Source organism: Pyrgilauda ruficollis, unplaced genomic scaffold (assembly GCF_017590135.1).
Source record: "Pyrgilauda ruficollis isolate IOZ18807 unplaced genomic scaffold, ASM1759013v1 scaffold6, whole genome shotgun sequence".
Classification (NCBI taxonomy): Eukaryota; Metazoa; Chordata; class Aves; order Passeriformes; family Passeridae; genus Pyrgilauda; species Pyrgilauda ruficollis.
The window spans coordinates 17,556,656-17,575,709 of record NW_024527710.1 but is presented as its reverse complement, the minus strand read 5'-3'; the positions used below and the strand labels follow the sequence as shown (position 1 = coordinate 17,575,709).

Sequence of the window (19,054 nt, the reverse complement as noted above, 5' to 3'; positions counted from 1 at the left end):
ATGGACTGCTCACTTTGTAGTGTCTGTTCCACACAGTGTCTCATCATTTCCCAACTCCTTCTTAGACAAGGAGCTGGCAATTTCTGCTTTACCCACATTTTACCTCAGGCAGCATTTGCAGAGCTCAGTCAGATCTAAAAATCACCAAGTATTTTTGGGGCCTCAACTTCTTTTCAGACAGTTCTGAAAATGGAAATGATACCTGTGGCACTTGCTAAGGGAAAACCATGAAAATCTCAAAGCTCACCAGGAATCCTGCCTGAGTGTGTAAATCAGAGCCCAGCTCTCATTTTGTCACTGACATTTACTTGCCCAGTGTAAGATTACAGCAGAGGAACAGCAGAGAGCAGGACTTGGGGCAGATAAAAATAACTTTGCAACACTACTTGCTGCCCTCACACATGAGGTCACACACTTTTAGTGGCTATTTTAAACTCAAACACTTTTTAAGCAGCCACAGGCCAGGGTCATCATTTTTTTCCCACATTAACAGACATTTAGAGGAACCAGGAAAATATAATAAGCTGAATGTTTTCAGTACCTCAAAGATGGCTTTCATTGCTGTTGCAGCCTAAATTTAGTGCACTTCAGTCTTCTTATTTCAGCTGCCCTGGGAATAATTAATTGCTGTTAACAGTCAAGAGCCCAAGACAAACCTTCATTTTTCTCAAATGATGTTATTTCCTTATTGCATATGAAAAGGCAGACTTTATTTTATATAAAAGAGTATAAAACCAGGCAGAAATTACAGAACAAGGGTAAGATAAGGATTATCAGCAAATGACCAAAAAAGGGGGGAAAGAAACAAATCCTTTATCAAGTGACAAAATACAATGAGCTTCATCCCTTTATGCTTCTCATATCAAAACCACAGGAATGTTTAGTTAGGAACCCATCCAACAAAGTTTTTTTTCCCCTCAGTGAAGCAGTTCCAAACTGTAATGGAATTACAATCCATGGTATGGAAAATATGGGAAACAATCCTTTAAAAAGCACAGTTATATTACAACTGGCAGCTGGATTACTGAACAGCACTAATTTTTATTGTGCCTCAGTGTTTTCATGCCAAAATCATCAAGAAATATAAATGTATGCCAGCTTTTTGAGAAGGACAAGACTATAAATTGTCTAAAAGCTGCCCAAAGCTAATCCTGGTTGAGTGTGGCTGCTCCCAGCCCTGGCACTGGGAGGTTTAACACACAAGGGAGTGCACACAGCTGTAAATCCACTCTTCCTGCTCATTCAGGGCCATCACGTGCTGACAGACCTGGCACAAGAGAAAGCAGAGGTGAAAGAGAATTCTCTTTGCTGGAAAACTGTTACCCAGTGTGCTGTGGAAGCAAAATGTTCAGTACTTGTGTCACTAAAGGAGGAATGTTCATCATCTACACTGACAGATATTCAAAAATTACTCTTGAATTTAACAGCAAAATATCCATAAGGATTGAGCCTACAGTTTATCCTGAATGAAGTCTGAATTCAAATTTAAAACCACCTTACAGGATGAGGCAGTGGATATCTAAAATGTCAGTAGCAATTTAAACAGGCCCCAGCCCTGCCTGTGTCATGGGACTGCTCTGCTTACAGCAGGCTTGAATGAATCCACCCTGGAAAACTGGGAAATATAAAATAGCTTGGATCCCTCTGCTCTTAAACAAAGAAAGTGTACTTTCAGAAAAAGAAAACCAGAGGGTTATTAATAAATAAATGAAGAAAAATATCATTTGCATTTGTAAAGCATCACATTCCATCCCTCAGGACCCTCATTTGGAATTGGCACTGAAGCCTGCCCAGCTCTGCAGCAGGACTCAGCATTCAAATTGTCTCATGGTTAACATGATCCCTAAATCAAGTTTAACAACAGTTAACCACCAGCAAATTACAGTGTGCACAAGGACTGCAATACATTTATTTCTCTTTCTGATTAGTGCATGCTTGGTCTGTTCTCACAGGCATCAATACATGGGATTAAAAATTGCTAAGTGAAAAAAAATACAGCCTTAGAAAAAGAGTATTAAAAATATTAGTGAATGGTGCATGTATAGAATGGACAAGTGAAACAGGCCCATGTATGAAAAAGTGGATTATTAACTTTTATAGGAAATTGCACAGGAAGACAGGGATACATTAAATACATGACCAGCTTTGAAATATCAAAAAATGCATCTGATCTGTTCTGGTCAGAAGATGCCACTGTCCACATGCTCATTATCATGATAAAAGCCCTACATAAAGAAAATATAAAGATAAAACCTGATTTTCTCTAAAGCTGGCTAAGCAATAAAAAGTCTTACCATCATGGATTTTGGAGCCACTTCCACAGCAAAAACTGTCAGTCCCCTATTGTTCAAGCAGTTCTTACTCTGCTCATTGTTGACATGAATTATCACTTTATTCTCAGACTGCAGGTGGAAAAACATGAAGGAACCATTAGACTTTCCTGGTTAAGTGTCTGTTCTTTGTGTAACAACTGCACAGTCCTTGGACTTCCTGTGACCTTGCTGTTTTAGGGATAGAAATGCTTAATGGATACTCTGAAGAGTAACAGATACTCTTTGAAGAGTAACAGACACTCTTTGAAGAGTAACAGTTTCAAATGTACCTTAACACCACAGTCATGGTCAAAAGTAATTTAAGATTCATTGAAACAACACAAGGACTTGTGAAGTTACAACCTGGCCTTGTTGTATCTTCCCAGCCTGTCCAGATCCCCCCCGTGCAGCTTCCCCAGCATTCCCACCCAGCTTGGTGATAGCCACAAACCAAACCCAAGTGGTATAAACAGAGTGGGCAGAGATCTGGGGCTGAGAACATCCAGTTGTCTCAGTGCAGCTCTGATCTCCTTCTTTGACATATCCCCAAACATAAAAATAACTCTGGAATATCCACCCTAAAGGGCGAAGTGCAAAGCCAAATCCAGAGTTCCAGGAGCCTCAGCATCCAGTCCTAATATTAGCCCCCCCAAGCCACCCCCTTTTGAGTGTCTGGACATTTAAAAATACACTTCTTGCTGTGATCTTTCAAGATTTAAAGCATCTGAAGTTTAACATCTTACTGTGCTGTGTTTATTTACTCACAGTTCCTGGTATAAAGGAAACTGAGAACATTCACTGTGATCTATGGAAAAAGGTTTAAAATCTCACCAACCACTTCTACTTGGATTTACAACTTTCAGCTTGAATTACTAATAAAGCACACATGGCAGAACAATCAGGTAAAAACTCACCCATAACACACTCCTAAAAATCACTGCTTTTTGACTTTCTTATGGACACTGAAAATATTCAGCAGTCTAAATGCTGTGATCTTTGCTATTGCTCTAATTGCATTTCCTGCTGTTAGTGTTTGTTTCCTCATATGATGATGATGATATGTCAAAATATTGAAAAATCGGGGTGTGAACACACAAAGTATTCAGTTTTTATATGGTAATTAGAAGTGCTTGCCTCATTATAACAATCTGCCCCTTCCAAGAGCACTGACCCAGGATCTTCTGAAGCCACAAGGAACACATCAGGCAGAGTTTTTTTAAATGAAACAGACACAAAACCTGATTTCAGGAACAGCAATTCTCAAATATGACCCATGGAAGGAGGAGGAACAATAAGACTTTAACAGAAAGTACAATGTGGAAGTTCCAGGCCATACCTTGTTTTCAATCACAGAGGTGATTCTGCTGCCTGATCTGTAGGTGTAGATGAAGATGTTCTCAGAGCCATCCAGCACTTTGGCCTCTCCTTTGTTAACCACAGACCTGCAGACAGCCCTGCTGAGCTGGGAGCCCCCTGCCTCCAGGGAAATGGCTTTGATTCTGGGTTTGCACCTCTCTGCACAGACGTCAATGACAAAGGGGCAGGCCTGCAGTGAAGATGAGTTTTAGCATCACTCCAGCTGTAGTTTTTCCCCTCAGATTTTCACCCACAGCTCCTAAATATTTTCATATTTGAACTAGAATGAGCCGGGTATAAATATTTGCCTGAATATTAAATATTACAAACTGTGAGCTGTGGCAATCTTTTACACTAAATGAAATCCCAAGACAAGTGGCCTTTTTCATGTCCTTCCCAATACACCTGACATAGTTCAAGACAGCAAACCCTTCCTTGGACAGCAAAATGTCCAGGAATTAAGATGAAACCTGAATGTATTCCAGTGTCTGAAATAAACCTGTCCCACTGTTGCTGTTTGTGCCACTCCACAGAGATTTAACACCTCTGCAATGTTGCATTGAGTACTCTGGCAGTATCTTGGCTACATTTTACTCCTGCTGTAACAACCAGGGGTTTGTATTTTCTTAGACTCAGTCCCAGCACCACAATTCCCTTCCAAAGGCTGTTGGAATCCACAAGGATTCCTCAAATTCTGTCTCAGTGCTCCCAAAATCTGAAATTATTTGAAATCAAGGAATTGAAGACTTAAGTGAGAGACACGAGTTAACAGCTGGAGCTTTTTAGATTAATTACTGAAGCATTTGAGAGCTGTGCTGTCCTTTGGAAAGCAAAGGCTGGAGCCAGAAATCACAGCTGGGACAAGGCACAAAACACCTTCCTGAAATTCCTGACTGGAGAAGAACCTCCCCAAAATGCTCTTTTTTGGAGGAGGGCTCTCTCTTGTGGCTGAAATGCAGAAAAACAGCCTTGCACGGCTCTGCCAACCACAAGTCAGAGGAAAAGGAGCTCATCTTTAAATCCCTCAGCACCATCCCAAATTTTTCACTGAGAGACAACTGATATCTCTCATACTGATTATTTTTAGGTCTTGATATGTTTTATATACTGAATACATTGACCTGTTTAACAAAATTAAATAATATTATCAGACTGATCCTAAAAATCTGCTTTTCCTGGGAATTAAATTATTTCATTATCTGTATATTTAATTTGTTAATTTTTCATAACTTTTTCTATTCTTAAAAGAGATCCTCTTTCTTTAGAAAGAATTATTGACATCAGAAATATGTAATATATATTTCAGAAAATAAAAACAAATAAATAATTTTTTTAATCTGTAAGTGCACAGAAACACCAGAGAAATAGTCTCTGGTCCTGGAAAGTAAACAATGTGTGACCCAAACCCTAAAATTTTAGTGAAGCATTAAAATTTTGTGTTGAACCTTTTCAGACACTGTTGTGAAAGGCAACAATAACAGAAATAGTTATGTCTGGAAACTAGGAATTCTGAATCATGTGGAAAAAAAAAGTTATCTTTATCCACTTCTACTGTGGTTTGGGCCACAAATTTGACTTTTTAAAGGAAAAAAAAAGTCCTGATTTTTCTAAATTTGCTAACAGGTCACATTTAACCACCCCTACCTTCCTATCACTCCCCACCAACAGAGTGCATGGATTATTTTAACAGATGCAATCCAAAATCCCTTCCTCTAAAAGCCCATAACATCCTGGCTTTCTCCAAAGCAAAGGAAGATTTCTCTTTTCAAAGATCCAAATGCTGTTCTCAGAATCAGGACAGTGGCAGCCCTGGGTGGTGGCAGTGGGTCCTGCCCTCCTGCAATCAGCTTGTGGCAGGCACAAAGATTGCAGCAGTTAAATGTGCAGGGATTTTTGCTCTTTTGTGCTTCTCCTACCTCTGTCATTTCTAAGGCTTTGTTGTAGCCCAGGGACAACAAAGTGACCCAAAGGTCCCAGGGATCCCCATCCCGGTCGTTGGCTTCCATGAGATTCAAATCCAGGAATCCTTGTCTTGTTAGTTCATTCTTCTTCATCTCAAAATTTTCTGTTTCAAAGGAATAAAAACAGCACTTAAAAATCTGTCCTGTCTGCAAACACCTTCATCCTTCCAAAGGCAAAATCCCCCTCCTGTTAACAAGGTTGAAAAGATGGAGCCAACTTAGAGCCCCAGGATCTCCAAGATTATTTGGGAAAGAATGTCCTTGAGCATTGCGCTGTTTGCAGAGCTGCCCTGTGGATTTGGGATATGCCTACAAACAGCTAGCTCCTTGGATAACCCCAAAAAGGGAGATTTCAAAAAAAAGAGCTCATATGAATTTTTTTTCCTAAAATTTGTGGTTGAGTTTTGCAGAGTGGGGTATTTTAGGAATGGGAAATGAAAGCCAGCTGGAGCCAGCACCTTGAAATGCTTCAGGTCTTTGATACAGAAATGATTTACTTAGTTCCTAAAAAGCAATAAAATTCCAGTAATCCTAACACCCCTCTCTAGAGAGAATATCACAGATCCACCACTCTAATGTCAGCAAACACATAATTGAAATGTCCTCATGTCAGAGACTTTTAAAAATGGTTTTCTCATCTTCATAACAATGCTAAATCTTTACTATATATTATTAAAAAGGGATTACCAATGTAATAAATCTATCCAAGGGTACAGATGCTGTAATAAATGGCTTGAACTTTGGTGCCAAGATTGATGATATTCGTGTGAACCCTTCCTCTGATTGATGACCTGGTGAAACATTCCCCAGCTTCTCCTCCTTCCTCTCTTATTTATTCACACATTTCCACCCCTCCTACTTGTATCACCCTGGCAAAGCCATCAAGGGTGGAAAAGCACATCCAGGCATCAACAGAGGAGAAATTCAGTCCTAGGAATATATTCTTGTAGGAGTTTTCCATGAGTTAGGAAAAAATCAGATACCTCAGAGTGTTTTGGGAAGAGATAACTCATAGGGCTTGCCAGATTTAAAGTATTTTGGCCAATCTGCCACAGCCTCCAAAGGAATTATGTCAAGCATGACATGGAATTATAAAAGGAGACACTGGCAACCCACAAAAACTCTGGATGCCAATTTGTAGCATCAGATCCACACTAATTAAATGTCCCTCTCCACACTTTGTGAGATAAAAAAAGCAGCACCAGCCCAATCTGCACAAAGGAGATGGATTAAACAAATACCTGTGACAGTTTCCTTCCCCATATGATCCAGGATTACAAACCCTGTAGGTTTTGGCAGCTACAAAACAATTAGGAAGGGGAAGAATTTTCTCAGCAGAAGGTCAGTGGCACACACAGCAGAATGAAGCAAAGCAAAGGACAGGAGACTGGAAAAAAAGAAAAAAAAAAGGAGGAAGAGAAAAATATCTACACATGTTTTTGGAATAGGTACAGAATATCCAGACCTATTGGAAGTTAATTGATAGCCTTAATTAGCTGTACCACAGAAATGAACTCACCCTTGCACACAGCCCAGGCTTCCTGGTCACACTTCTCCCCACTAGTCCTCAGCTCAAAGAAGTTGTACTCCTCCAGACTCAGGAGGCCATTCCCATCCAAATCAATTGTGTCAAATATATCCAACAAAGCAGCTCTGAGGGATGAAAAAGGCCAAACTATTTCCAAAGGCTTCCACTTCCTTTCACTGTCTCATAACATTGCCAAGAACAGGTCAGTCTGTTTGAGATTATTCTGTACAAGGAGTACTTCAGGAAAATCCAGATTTTAAAAGCCACATTTTAGCTGGAAAAGAGATTTTTATTGCCATGTTTGGGAATAAAACTCACCGGAATTCATTGGTGAGAGCCAGCTCTCCATCTTCATCCCTCCACACCAGTTTGGCTTCTCCAGTAATTTGGGTTTTTGCCTTCCTCAGCCTGCAGCCAGTTGTGAAAGGGAGCAGCCAGTAAAGCCCAGATCCAAGCTCCCCTCTCCAGCCAAACATCTGCTCTTAAAGGAAGACAGAAAAGTTTGTAAGAACTTCTCAAATGATGCCTTTCCACGTTGCCAGTAATATTCATATAAAATTCATTACTTGAAAATGCTGGGAATGCTGGGTTTTCTCCTCAAAAAAAAATTTGCTGTGTGATGTCACTTTAAAGATTAAAAAAATAGTGAATCTCTTGGAATAAAGGTTAGAAAGACAGGAGAGAGATGAGGGAAGAGGGGGAAAATAAGTTCATGCTCTCTTATCTCTGCCACAGGAAAAGAATATTCTGTACACTATGAAGTTCAAAGGGCAAGGAGTAAGAAAATTAAAGGAAATTTAAACAAATTTTGCCTTGGAAATGTTGTGTTTGAAGGTGCAGAAATACAGCTGAGTTTTTACAGAGTAGCTGGAAATATACCCAGCAACTGAGCAATTCTGGTTCAGCTGGAATTCCTTCCAAACCCATGGAATTCACACCTCCAGCATTAACACACACACTAAAAAATAACAATTAAAATAGGAATACACCAGAAATCTCCAACCTCTTTGTTCTGGAGTTCAGTAAAGCTCACAAGCTGTAAATTCTCTTGGGTTTCATTTTCCTTCAGAATAAACAAAGCTGTATCCACTGACAACCAGTGACAAGATTTTCCTAGAAAGAAAAATATCCCCAAAAAATGCTTAATAATAATAATAATAATAACAACAATAATAATAATAATGATGGTCCAAAATTGTTTTTCTCTGCATCTCAAAATAGATATTCCCATGGTATTTATTGATCCCTGGTGATGAAAAATGGGAAAAAAAATCTGTTCTATGCTATTGGGATTTTATTCCTGTTTAGGCAGGATAAATTGTTCCAAACCTTGTCTTACAAATAATTATTAATTTTATCATTAAGAATTATTAATAAAATAGTTCCATCATTAAGGGTCAAGAACATCAAGGAATGGTTACACACCACAAAAACTTGTTTAAAAAAACAGGTGACTTTAAAACAATTTTGGGGTTTAAAGGCTCCTGTTTTATGGGATTAAAAAGGGAATATTCTACTTGGGGGGAAAAAATAATTCCAATGTAGCAACTGGATGAACCCCATGGTAAACCTCCAAGCCAGCAGCTCTTTTTAGAAGAAAATGAAATATAAATGCACTCACCTTCTGCCTGGGGAATTCTGAAAGGTTTGATGGTGACACACACTGCAGATCTCTGGGGTAAGTGCAGCCTGTACTTGTGACTGATGATTTCCCCATTTTCCTCCAGGTAGAAGCAGCCCTTGGATTGTGCACATTGCCATTCCTGGAAACCAAGCAAATATCAGGGGTTTTCTCTGTTCTGGATGAAGATAAAAGTGCTTTCTCTGAAATGTTAATTAACTTGATTATTGAATTAACCCTGCATAAAACGCACCATGAGATACAGCATCAATATACTTTTATTTTTAAAAAAATCACAAATAGTCCTTTTTATAGACAAATTTTGCAAAGTAACATGGCTTCACTTGTGAAAATGCCTGGAAAGCACAGAGATTACCCCAATGCTCCTGTAGCTGAAAAATTAAATCTGGATTGCTACAAAGATTCTGCTAATTATATTTGCAAACAGCTGACAGCATGGAATAATTAAAATACAAATATTATACACTTTGCAACTCCCTTTCTGCTGTTCTTTGGAGGTCTGGAATTTTTTTTAAAAAATTAAGATTTTGCTCAAGAAGTTCTAGAAGACTTTCAAAGTAAATTGGCTGTGGAGAAGACAAAGTTTTATTAAAAATAAAGTGAGATGGCCAATCCCTGGCAGGTACTGCTGTCCAAGTCCCTGCCCTCCTATAATTTCCCATACTCTTTTCATTGTGGGCACAACTTGCTGGAAAAGTTTTTAGGGATAATCCTTAAGTGCAGCTATTTCTGGACCATGGAGCCAGAGCTCAGCCCCTGGCTAACTTTTATGGAGTAGAATAAACCTAATTAACAAATCCATTCAATAATTTTGTACTCATCTTTATCCATAAAACCGGATTTGTAGTGACAGGACAAGGAAAAAAGGGGCCAATCATAAAAAATAATTAGGAAAAAAGTGATCAGAGATAAAATATTCCTGGGATTTAATGGTGAGGGTTGAATATGGAGCAACAGCTGGGGTTGTGTCAGTCAAAAAGTGGATAATGGGAGCTGGGATTAACATAAATCAGGGACAGAATTCCAACACGGAGTTCAGCCCCTCGGATCATTTCCACTGCTATTCCTAAACTGGTTATTCCAACACTTCATGACTCCTGACTTCACCTAAAAGGAAATTTTTTAAATTGATTTGTTTTCTTAAAACTTGACACATCTGAAATAACTGGTTGTTTGCTCCAAGCTTGATACCTGCCAAAACTGCTGGACAAAACCCTTATCCTTATCCTTTCCTTTTGGGAAATCAAACCCTGTTACTCTGGCAGAGGGCATAAGGTGGTGCTAGAAGTCCTAAATTATCAAATTCCAAACATGTATGTAAAATTGGGAAACTAAAAGAGAATCTTCTGAGTGGATTTTCCACTTCAAAGCAGAAAAGGAGTTGTTGAATAGTAGCTGAAGTGGGAAATGTTTGTGTTAGAAATGTTAATTGGAAAGAAAAGTTAGGCACTACCTGCTGCTGGTCACTGCTACTGACATTCAAGTCAATATTGAAAATATCCACACATTGATGCACAATTCCTAATAAAAAGCAATGATTGAGAGGAATTTTCTAAGGGTTCTTTGTTTTAGACCATATTCTTTTCCATATTTCACCATATTCTGACTTTCACTGTTTTCCTCTGTCAGAAATGTACAGTTGGTGTTGCTCTTGAGGGCAATATTTTCTTACTTGTACAAAGACAGGTGAACAGCAAAAATATAAAATAAAATTCTTGGATGTAAGACAAATAAAAAGAATTTTTGAGTGGTGGATTCTGATTCACACCACAAATAAAAGCCTGGGTACTTATTGATTGATTCTGGCAGAGCTTGCATTGTGCAAAATGAAGTTTAAAAAATTAATAGTTTATTAATAGGAAATATTTAATTTATAATATATTGACTACATATAATATTATATATAAATATGAATATAATTAATCTATAAGTAATTTTATTAATTTAAAATATTTAATTAATAGGAAATAAACCTTTCCATGTTTCTTAATTGATTTCAGTTTTTGGATGATGCCAAGCAATACTAATCAATATCTCTTTTTTTAGTCAGTTTTTACTGGCTTGTAGAAAGAAAAAAAGAATCCAATCTTGGGGAAGTGTGTGCTGTTTTATACACCCCACACCATGTTTGAACAAAGTGAGATTGCAGGTTAAATTGCATGGAGGTCCAGCTACCTAAACAGACTGCACAGAACCCCTGGGAGATGATGTTTGGAAATTTTAATATAGAACAAATGTCACTGTACAGCAGTGGGGAAGATCTAAAGGACTTCAGAGCTCAATAACAAATCCAGAGTTGTTATTTGAAACAAAAATGCAGCTCCTGAGGACAATCAGTTCAGTTTTCCAGCAGCAGTTACACTGTGTGGTCAGAGCCATTTTTCCCTTTTATACAGGAGTCTCCAGGTGCACATTTTTAATGTATCCCAGCAGTTCCCACTTAATGTTTTATATTTCTCCAGCTATTATTTTCTGTTGAAAGAAAACTAGTAAAGGTTCAGTCAAGAAAGGGAAAACAAAGGGAAAAAGATCAATATTAACACTCTACAAATATTGACTTAGCAAAGTGACTTTGTTGTCTCTCTCCCCCAGGAATTTGTATTGAATGAGTGATTTATTTAAAAGAAAATACTGATAGAACATATTAGTCTAACTAAAAATCAATATTTTCAGGTTACAGCATCTATTTACCAAGCAATGCCCAAGAAACTGAATATGCTCACAGATCTGTTATTTATTTCCAATTACCTTTCATGCAAAGGTTTATGATACACAATCTTTCAGACTACTTAAGCATTTAAAGTTCTCACCAACCTAATAAATTATTCAATTTTAAATTTCTCAAGAAGTCATTAACTGTTTTCCCAACAGTGGTTTCATTTATAAAAAACACATTTTGTTCTATTAAACCTTCACACCTGAAAAATTATTTCCAATAACTTGTTGTCAGCAAAACCAACAGTATATAAAAATGTTAATAATAATACCTATCAAGAAAGCTCTCAGTAGTTTATAGCTGCCCTTGACAAACTGTAAATAAAACATAAGACACCATTTTTCTCTGATTTTTAGCTTCTTTAAAATGCAATAACACAGGTGCCTAGAGGAAAACACCATCATTTCAGTGTGATACCTTCATTGTGTCAGGCTCAATAATTAGCTTTGTGTTCCTGCTGCTGCTGGCACCCACAGTGACCGTGGTGGAGGTGGAAGCTTTGCTGCTTTGAGCTGATGAAGGTCTTGAAGGAGTTCTGCTGTCACCTAAAAACAGAGATATTTAATTACAGTCACATTATTTCAACCCTCTCCTAGTGCTATTTATCATAAACCTTGCATTTAGAAGCACAAAGAAAACTGGCTGACCAGAACTCCATCAGAGAAGTTCCCTTCATCACTGTTGTGTCATTTTTGCACCTCTTTGATTTGAAGCAACTTGGAACAGTACAAACTACATCCCAAAATTTCATACTTAGGACTTCATACTGCAGTCCATTCCCTGTGGAGTTTTTGGGAAGGTTTTGAAGCATCTTTGTAACTTCAGGAAGAACATTAAACTGTCCATAACTTATTAACTGTGCTTGAAAATTTCAATTATTGAAACAAACACACAGCTTACTGTGAAATGTTTAGGGTTTCATCTCTAATCTAGGAAGGAAATAAATAGTTTGCCTATATTGCAACACCTGAGCATTAATTTTCTCTCTTCCCTCTGGACTGTGCCACATGAAAATCAACAGAATCCCCCCTTAGGAATTTGTGAGTTTCACAGATGCAGCCATTTGAATATATTTTACTGACACACTGATGTGACTGCCACAGTAGAAATTATATTCATCAATAAAATCTTCACTAATCTGAGAAAAATTAAACAAAAACTCCACTGCTCACTGAGCCAGAGCTTCATTTCCAACAGAAAGAAAACATAAAATATAAGAAATTTAAATACCTTTAGGCAGTTTGTGATCAGTTTTCCTGCAGACCCTCGGGGATGGCAGTGTGATCCCTTCAGGGACATTTTCAGTTTGATTCCCAAGGTGCTGCTGCCTCAGTCGAGGGTCAGTTTCCAGCCTGTCCCTTGCAGCTTTGCAGCACTGCTCACTGGTGCTCAGGTACAGCTCACAGAACTGGAGAGAATAAAAGAAGATTTCACTTACCAAGCTACATTTCTCAAAAGGTTTTAAGGAGTAAAATGTAGCATTAGCAAGGAAAGCACAGCTCAGCAGATGGAATGCATTTCCTCTGCAAGCCAAACATATTTTTCATTTTCATTAATCAGGACTATCACTCAATTATGACAGTAAATGATTTAACAAGGAGGTCCAAATATTGAACAAAAATTAAGTGTGACTTTCAACTTTTCCTTTCTACATATTGGAAGACTGATTTTTTAGCATATCAGCTTTCCTCCTATGAAACCATATTTATGTGCTGTTTATTCAGCCCAAAATTTAGAATCCTGAGGTAAGGGCATCACTAATGCTCATATTGTCAATTACAAAAGAACAAATATCACTCTTGGCCATACCTTGTTGTAGTCAAGTTTGCCATTGCAGTTAAAATCAGCTTGTTTAGTAATGCTGGTCACTTCCTCCCAGGTCATTTTATCACCTCTCTGCAAGGAAAAAGCAGCTCAGTTTGGGTTCCTAATCAAGAATCCTGTTCACCTACAGCACAAATTCCATTAACAAAGGAAAAGCCTTTTTATACTCTTTCAGAGAATCTTATCTTGCAATAGATTTCAACAGATTTTGATTTGAATCATGAAAACAGAGGTCAAAATCATTAAAAATGTTGTCTTTTCAATGCTACTAAATATCAAAGAGATCAACTGTATCAGTTTATGTAATTCTGTGGTGTCTTCCAGAAACCCACCATGAAAATCTTCCATAAAATGGGGAACCCAGCTCCCAGTACCATCTAATTTCCAAAATCTCTACTAATTAAGGATGGATAATTAGGTTTCTAGTGATACTTACTGTTGTAAGAATTTTACAAAGTTCATCATGTGAAATATATCCAGTCTTAGCTGTGTCTATTTTACCAAATGCTTCGAGCAGTTCATTTTTTGTAGCTGGCTTTTCTTTTTTTAAAATAGCACAAAAATCATCAAAATTCAGTGAAGATGTTTGTGAAGTCCAGTATTTCTTAATGGTCTTCTGAGAAGGATTTCTTCCAGCCTGCTGGAGCACTGAGTAATAAAACACAATATTACATACATATTCCAGTGTTAAAAAGGAGTTTTCTCCAAACATCCTTGAGCACTTTCCACGTTCAGATTTTTTTAAAGCCAAATCACTCCAAGAGAAAAGTGGGTCTGAAGAACAGTTTTGGTTATGATCTTAATCAAAATATACATTAACTCAAAAACAGTCTCAAGTGTAAAATTCAGGCTATATCCAGTGTCTTAGTATCAAGAATGTATTATTTTTAAGTCTTTTAAGTCTGCACATTATTAGATCCTATTTCTACTAACACCAACATCATCTTTGCACTGCCTTTGCCAAGAACTGAAATCTGGAGTAGAATTTATCTGAGACAATATTTTATGTCATGCCTGTACATCTGAATGTATCAATTCAAATTACACACGAATTTTAAGGGAAAAATGATACCACCAAGCAGCCAATGCCACACATGCAACCAGTGCCATGGGTGTTACACCTGGCATTCTCCAAAATGAATTTGCTGGATCTATTTGTCTCTTCAAGGTCTTTACCGAAAACATCCTTTCAGTTTTCAGTGCATTACATTAAATGGAAATTAAATTTAAATGCACAGTCTATCTGAAATGAGAGGGATGCTTTTGTATCTTCCCAAATAATCTTTAAGGGAAGCACAGGAGATCCTCCATCCCCACCTGGGCTGGCATTTGATTTTGAGCCAGCTGAGCAGTGCCCAAGCCTGTGCTGGGAACTGCTGAAGAGCATCTGTGAAATGAGGTGGTGGCATCGTGACAATGCTCAGTGGGACCCGTGTCACCAGCAAACCAAGCAAACAAACAAACAAACCAGCAAACCAGGCACCTCTGCTGTTAATCCCTGCTTCATGCCAAGCACTAAATAAAGATTTGTGCCCTGCCACCTCTGCTGGAAGAGCCAGAACAGAGCAGGGCTCACATCTTTATCCCAGCCACTCCTGGGCACGGAGCAATGGTTTGGGGATTTCAGTGGCAAGGGCAGCCAGGGAAGGAAGGGCAGTGACTCTGGGGGTTTGCTCCCATGGATAGGAGAGCTCCCTGGAATGTCAGTGCAGCACACTATTGTATTTGACAGATATCCTTCAAATATACAATCCTTCATTTTATATCTCCAGGGACATCAGCACTTGCCATTCCACACATGCCTCCCAATTTGTATCTGTGAAAGCTCAGTCAGACTGCACCTTTTATTTATACTTCTTTATGATCTGCTTCTGCTAAATCACTCCAGACAGGAAATGAAGCTACTCTTTGGGGATAAGCAAAACCCTACAAATAAAATTTCCCAGGGCCAATCTCTCACTTTAGTTTGGAATATCAGACAAAATTCTTGAAGCAAGAGGGGCTTAAACATTGGTACCACTCGTTTGAGAAATGCCAAAATTGACTTAAGATGAAATATAAGTCTTTAACTCTCAATGCTTACAAATTCTAAAATAAATTATTAAATATCTCTGGAAGGACTGAGAGTCTAAACAATTAACTGCCCTCTCCAAGTTGACCTTGAAAGCAAAATGCCCAAACACTTGCTGTGTAGCCAAGTGGCATATGGATAGAGCTGAAAGCCAAAGCATTTATTAGAGAGATGACATTTGTTCACACCACCCCTCTGTTAAAATCAGATTATCCCAAACTATCATTAGGATGTCATAAAGGCCCTTTTATTGCAGCTGGGAAAGCCTGGAGAGCACCAAGTCACAAGCTGTAGGAATATGCTTGTTAATGGGTGGAATTTCATGTTCTGCTGTAGGGAAAGAAGCTACAATCAGTGCACTCAGCTTTTACAGTGGTGGTTGCCATGAAAAACCCTTTAAAAAAGAACAAAAATGCTCTAAGAAAAGAAAAATCATCACCCAAAGAGAGCATACAATCCCACAACTCCAAGAAACTGCAAAGTTGGAATTGTATTTGCTTGAGGAATTTTATCTGCCATAGGGAAACCTCCTTCAAAACTGAGGTTCTTTATTACTCAGTCTTACCTTACTCTTTCCTTATCTTACTTGGTCAATAATATACATTATTAAGAAACCAACTTCCATTTTTCAGGTAAATTTTTCTCACTTCCCCTTGAAATTCCTGAAGTTTTCAAACCAAAGCCCCACAGCTTTCAGTTTCTACCAACAGTCTTATTTAGTGCAGCTGAAACAGTCAGAGATTTGTTTTTTCTGTTGTACTGCTGACATCACCACCACCACTACTTATACACAAATATAGTCCGGACAAAAAAATTAGAATTTTAGATTCCAGTATAAAAAAGTAATTCAGTAACTCAGGAGGAGCTGAGATAAGGAGTAAGGATTCTTAGGGAACACCAGTTATGGTGGTTTTCTGTGCCAGGACAGAGGCCCAGTCTAAACTGAATCACCTTTCTAAACCTAAATCACCTTTCCTTCTGGTGATTTAGAAATAAAATCTATAATAAAACAATCTACAATAAAATGCCTCTGTCTGGCATTCCCACTTCCAGCAGGCATCCAAAACTACTCTCAATCCCTTAAACCAGTTACTGAGTTTATGCACAGGGATAGCCCCACTGCAATCATCCCATGGAAGAGTCAGAGGGAAAAAGATCCAATCATTACCTAAACTCAGTTGTTCTTTTGATTTAATATTTTCTAAGCTGCTTTTCAAGACAGTCAGATAAGCTGCTCTGCAGTTCATGTAAAAAATGGCTTCTTCTGCATGCTGGGACTTCTTCCCTTGGGAACTTTCTGAGTGTTTGGCTTTCTGAATTCCAGGAGTGCTGGCCATCCTGTGAGGGATGAAATTCCAGTTAGAATTTGTAATTATCTTAACAATGCCTCTGTTTGTCCTCTGAAACACAGACTAGCCCCAGTTACCCAAACATCCAGGCCATATCCTTTCTTTTCTCTAAATCTGGGATGGGAATTATTATCTACACTTGTAGGTAAGCACCATGAGAGCCACAAGCAGAAAGAGCTTGAGCTCTACTTATTATTCACAGTTTATCCTTCATTGGCAGTAAAAAGTTTAATTTCACTGTATTTTATATAGTTGCAGGCATTTGATATTGCAAGTATTATATAAATATTATGTAGTTTTGATTTTTGAAAGCACAAAAACACATTTTCATGTTATCTGTGAAACAAGGCTTTGCCATCCATGTTTTCTCTTTTTACTCCTATAACTCAACAAAACATATTAATAATAATAATAAAATTGGTCAAAATGGGAGCCCTTAATCTCAAAAAATGCCAGGTTAAGCACGGAATTCTATTTCTTAGAGTTAAATATAAATAACAGAAATAAATGTGCATAAAACTTTGAGCAACACAGGCCTTTTAAATCCAAGGCCCATACAGTTATAACTGAATGGAAAAAAAACCAAAACCATATTTTTTTTTCTCAATTATTAAAACAACTCATTGCTGTTTGCTCAGCAATGGTCAGCAAACTCTGACAGCAGCTTTCTGCTTCCACCAGGGGTGATTAAGGTTTTTAGAAGGCCATCACACAGGGACACTAAATCCTGTTGTGCTGCTGCTTTAACAGCTTCTTGTATTATTTTACCCAATGTTGGCTTCAGGAAATATATTCCAGTATAATAAATGGAATATCTCAAGTTCAGCAACAAGACAACACCATCCCAGGGTCTCCTTCAGGACTCATTGGGTTTTTACTCAGGAGGCCTCAATCACTGGCACCTTGTTGAGTTATACAGATCTTTTACACTTGGGAAAGGCAGATAATAATTGCTTATCAAGGATGAAGTACCCAATTTGTAACTCCCTGACACTTTAATATTACACAGGCACCAGAAGGAGCCCACAGGGACCTCCTGGCACAGCCTGGCCCCTGCAAACAGGTGTCACTATAATGAAGCACCAGTGTTACACACATGGAATGAAACTGGGGGGAAAGGCAAGGAGGAGAGGAAGAAGAAATGTTAATTTTCCAGTAACCAGTTTAGAAAATGTGAACTCCTGCTTGTAGTCCTCGGACTTCCCATTACTGAGGCATTTCTTATGTGGGTCGAGAAGTGCTGCCAATCCATCGCTGGGAAATCCAGTGAGCAATGGCTTAGTGACAGCACTGCCAGCAGCCCCACAGCTCAGGCTGGGACATTCCTGCTGGATAAATGACACTTCAGAAAAATAGACAGAGGGGAGCAATCCAGCCCAGGCTTCCAAACAGGCAGAGAGTAGGTTTAGATTAGAGATTGGGAAGAGATTCCTCCCTTTGAGGGTGGGGAGGTCCTGGAAGCTGTGGCTGCCCCTGAATCCCTGGCAGTGTCCAAGGCCAGGTTGGATGGGTGTTTCAGCAACCTGGGATAGTGGAATGTTAGTCCTAGTGAATAGTGGAATAGGAGTCCTTGCCCATGGGTGGAACTGGATGAGTTTTAGGCCGCTTCCAACCCAAACCAATGCAGCATTCTCAGCCCAGAGCACTGCATGCCATGCCCAGCCTGCCTTCGACATGTCCAGGGATGAGGACTCCAGCCCTCCCTGGGCAGCCCCTTCCGATGTCCAATCGCCCTTTCTGTGAGGAAATTCCTCCTGATGCCCAAAGTCAGACCCTCCGTGGCAGCACCGACCTTCACTGACAGGCTCACCCGCACAGAACCCACACTGGCACAGGGCAGCTCTGAAACCCACCTGAAACGAGGAAACTTTTCCCGCATGGATCTCACCACCTCCCTCCCTCTCTAGAAGGGACAGGGGGCTTCAAGGGCTAAATTTGCCACCCACCGTAAAAAAAAAAAAAAAAAAAAATAAAAAAAAAATTAAAATTACAATCCCCTTCCCCCAGCCCTGAGGAGAATCAGCCCTCCCTCACTCCCTCAGCCCAGCTCGGCCATCCCTGAGGGACTGCTGAGGCGAGTTTGGCCGCCCCGACGCCGCCGCCCGAACATCACCGGCCCCGGCCCGGTTCCTACCGCGCACAGCGGGACTCGACGAGCACACACGGACACCGGGCTCGGGCTCGGCTTCGGTTTCGGTCTCGGGGGTCTCGGTCTCGGCCCCGCAGCCCGGCCGGGCTCCTCGGCCCGGCTCCGCCCCGGCCCGGCCCGCCCTCGGCGCCGTTTCCAGCCGGCGG

General features: G+C 39.3%; 1 protein-coding gene across 1 annotated transcript; it reads right to left on the bottom strand.

Moving 5' to 3' along the window:
- Positions 1 to 1,017: 1,017 nt before the first annotated feature.
- EFCAB7 (EF-hand calcium binding domain 7) lies at positions 1,018 to 19,020 on the bottom strand. Its single transcript, XM_041483390.1, has 14 exons — positions 18,894 to 19,020; positions 16,579 to 16,748; positions 13,776 to 13,987; positions 13,325 to 13,411; positions 12,746 to 12,923; positions 11,933 to 12,060; positions 8,779 to 8,920; positions 8,161 to 8,270; positions 7,476 to 7,633; positions 7,149 to 7,282; positions 5,585 to 5,733; positions 3,649 to 3,858; positions 2,295 to 2,402; positions 1,018 to 1,267 (listed from the first exon to the last, which is right to left on the bottom strand). The coding sequence occupies exons 2-14, from the start codon at positions 16,745 to 16,747 to the stop codon at positions 1,193 to 1,195; spliced, it is 1,860 nt and encodes a 619-aa protein (XP_041339324.1). The 5' UTR covers position 16,748; positions 18,894 to 19,020; the 3' UTR covers positions 1,018 to 1,192.
- Between the last annotated feature and the right edge of the window lie 34 nt (positions 19,021 to 19,054).

Excerpts from the sequence above, each read along its gene's own strand:
- EFCAB7 (XM_041483390.1), bottom strand. The coding sequence starts at position 16,747 with ATGGCCAGCACTCCTGGAATTCAGAAAGCCAAACACTCAGAAAGTTCC. Across the intron at positions 13,988-16,578 it reads AAAAGAACAACTGAGTTTAG|TGCTCCAGCAGGCTGGAAGA; the intron begins GTAATGATTGGA and ends TTTATTACTCAG. Across the intron at positions 8,271-8,778 it reads CAGAATTCCCCAGGCAGAAG|GAAAATCTTGTCACTGGTTG; the intron begins GTGAGTGCATTT and ends TTTTCTTTCTAG.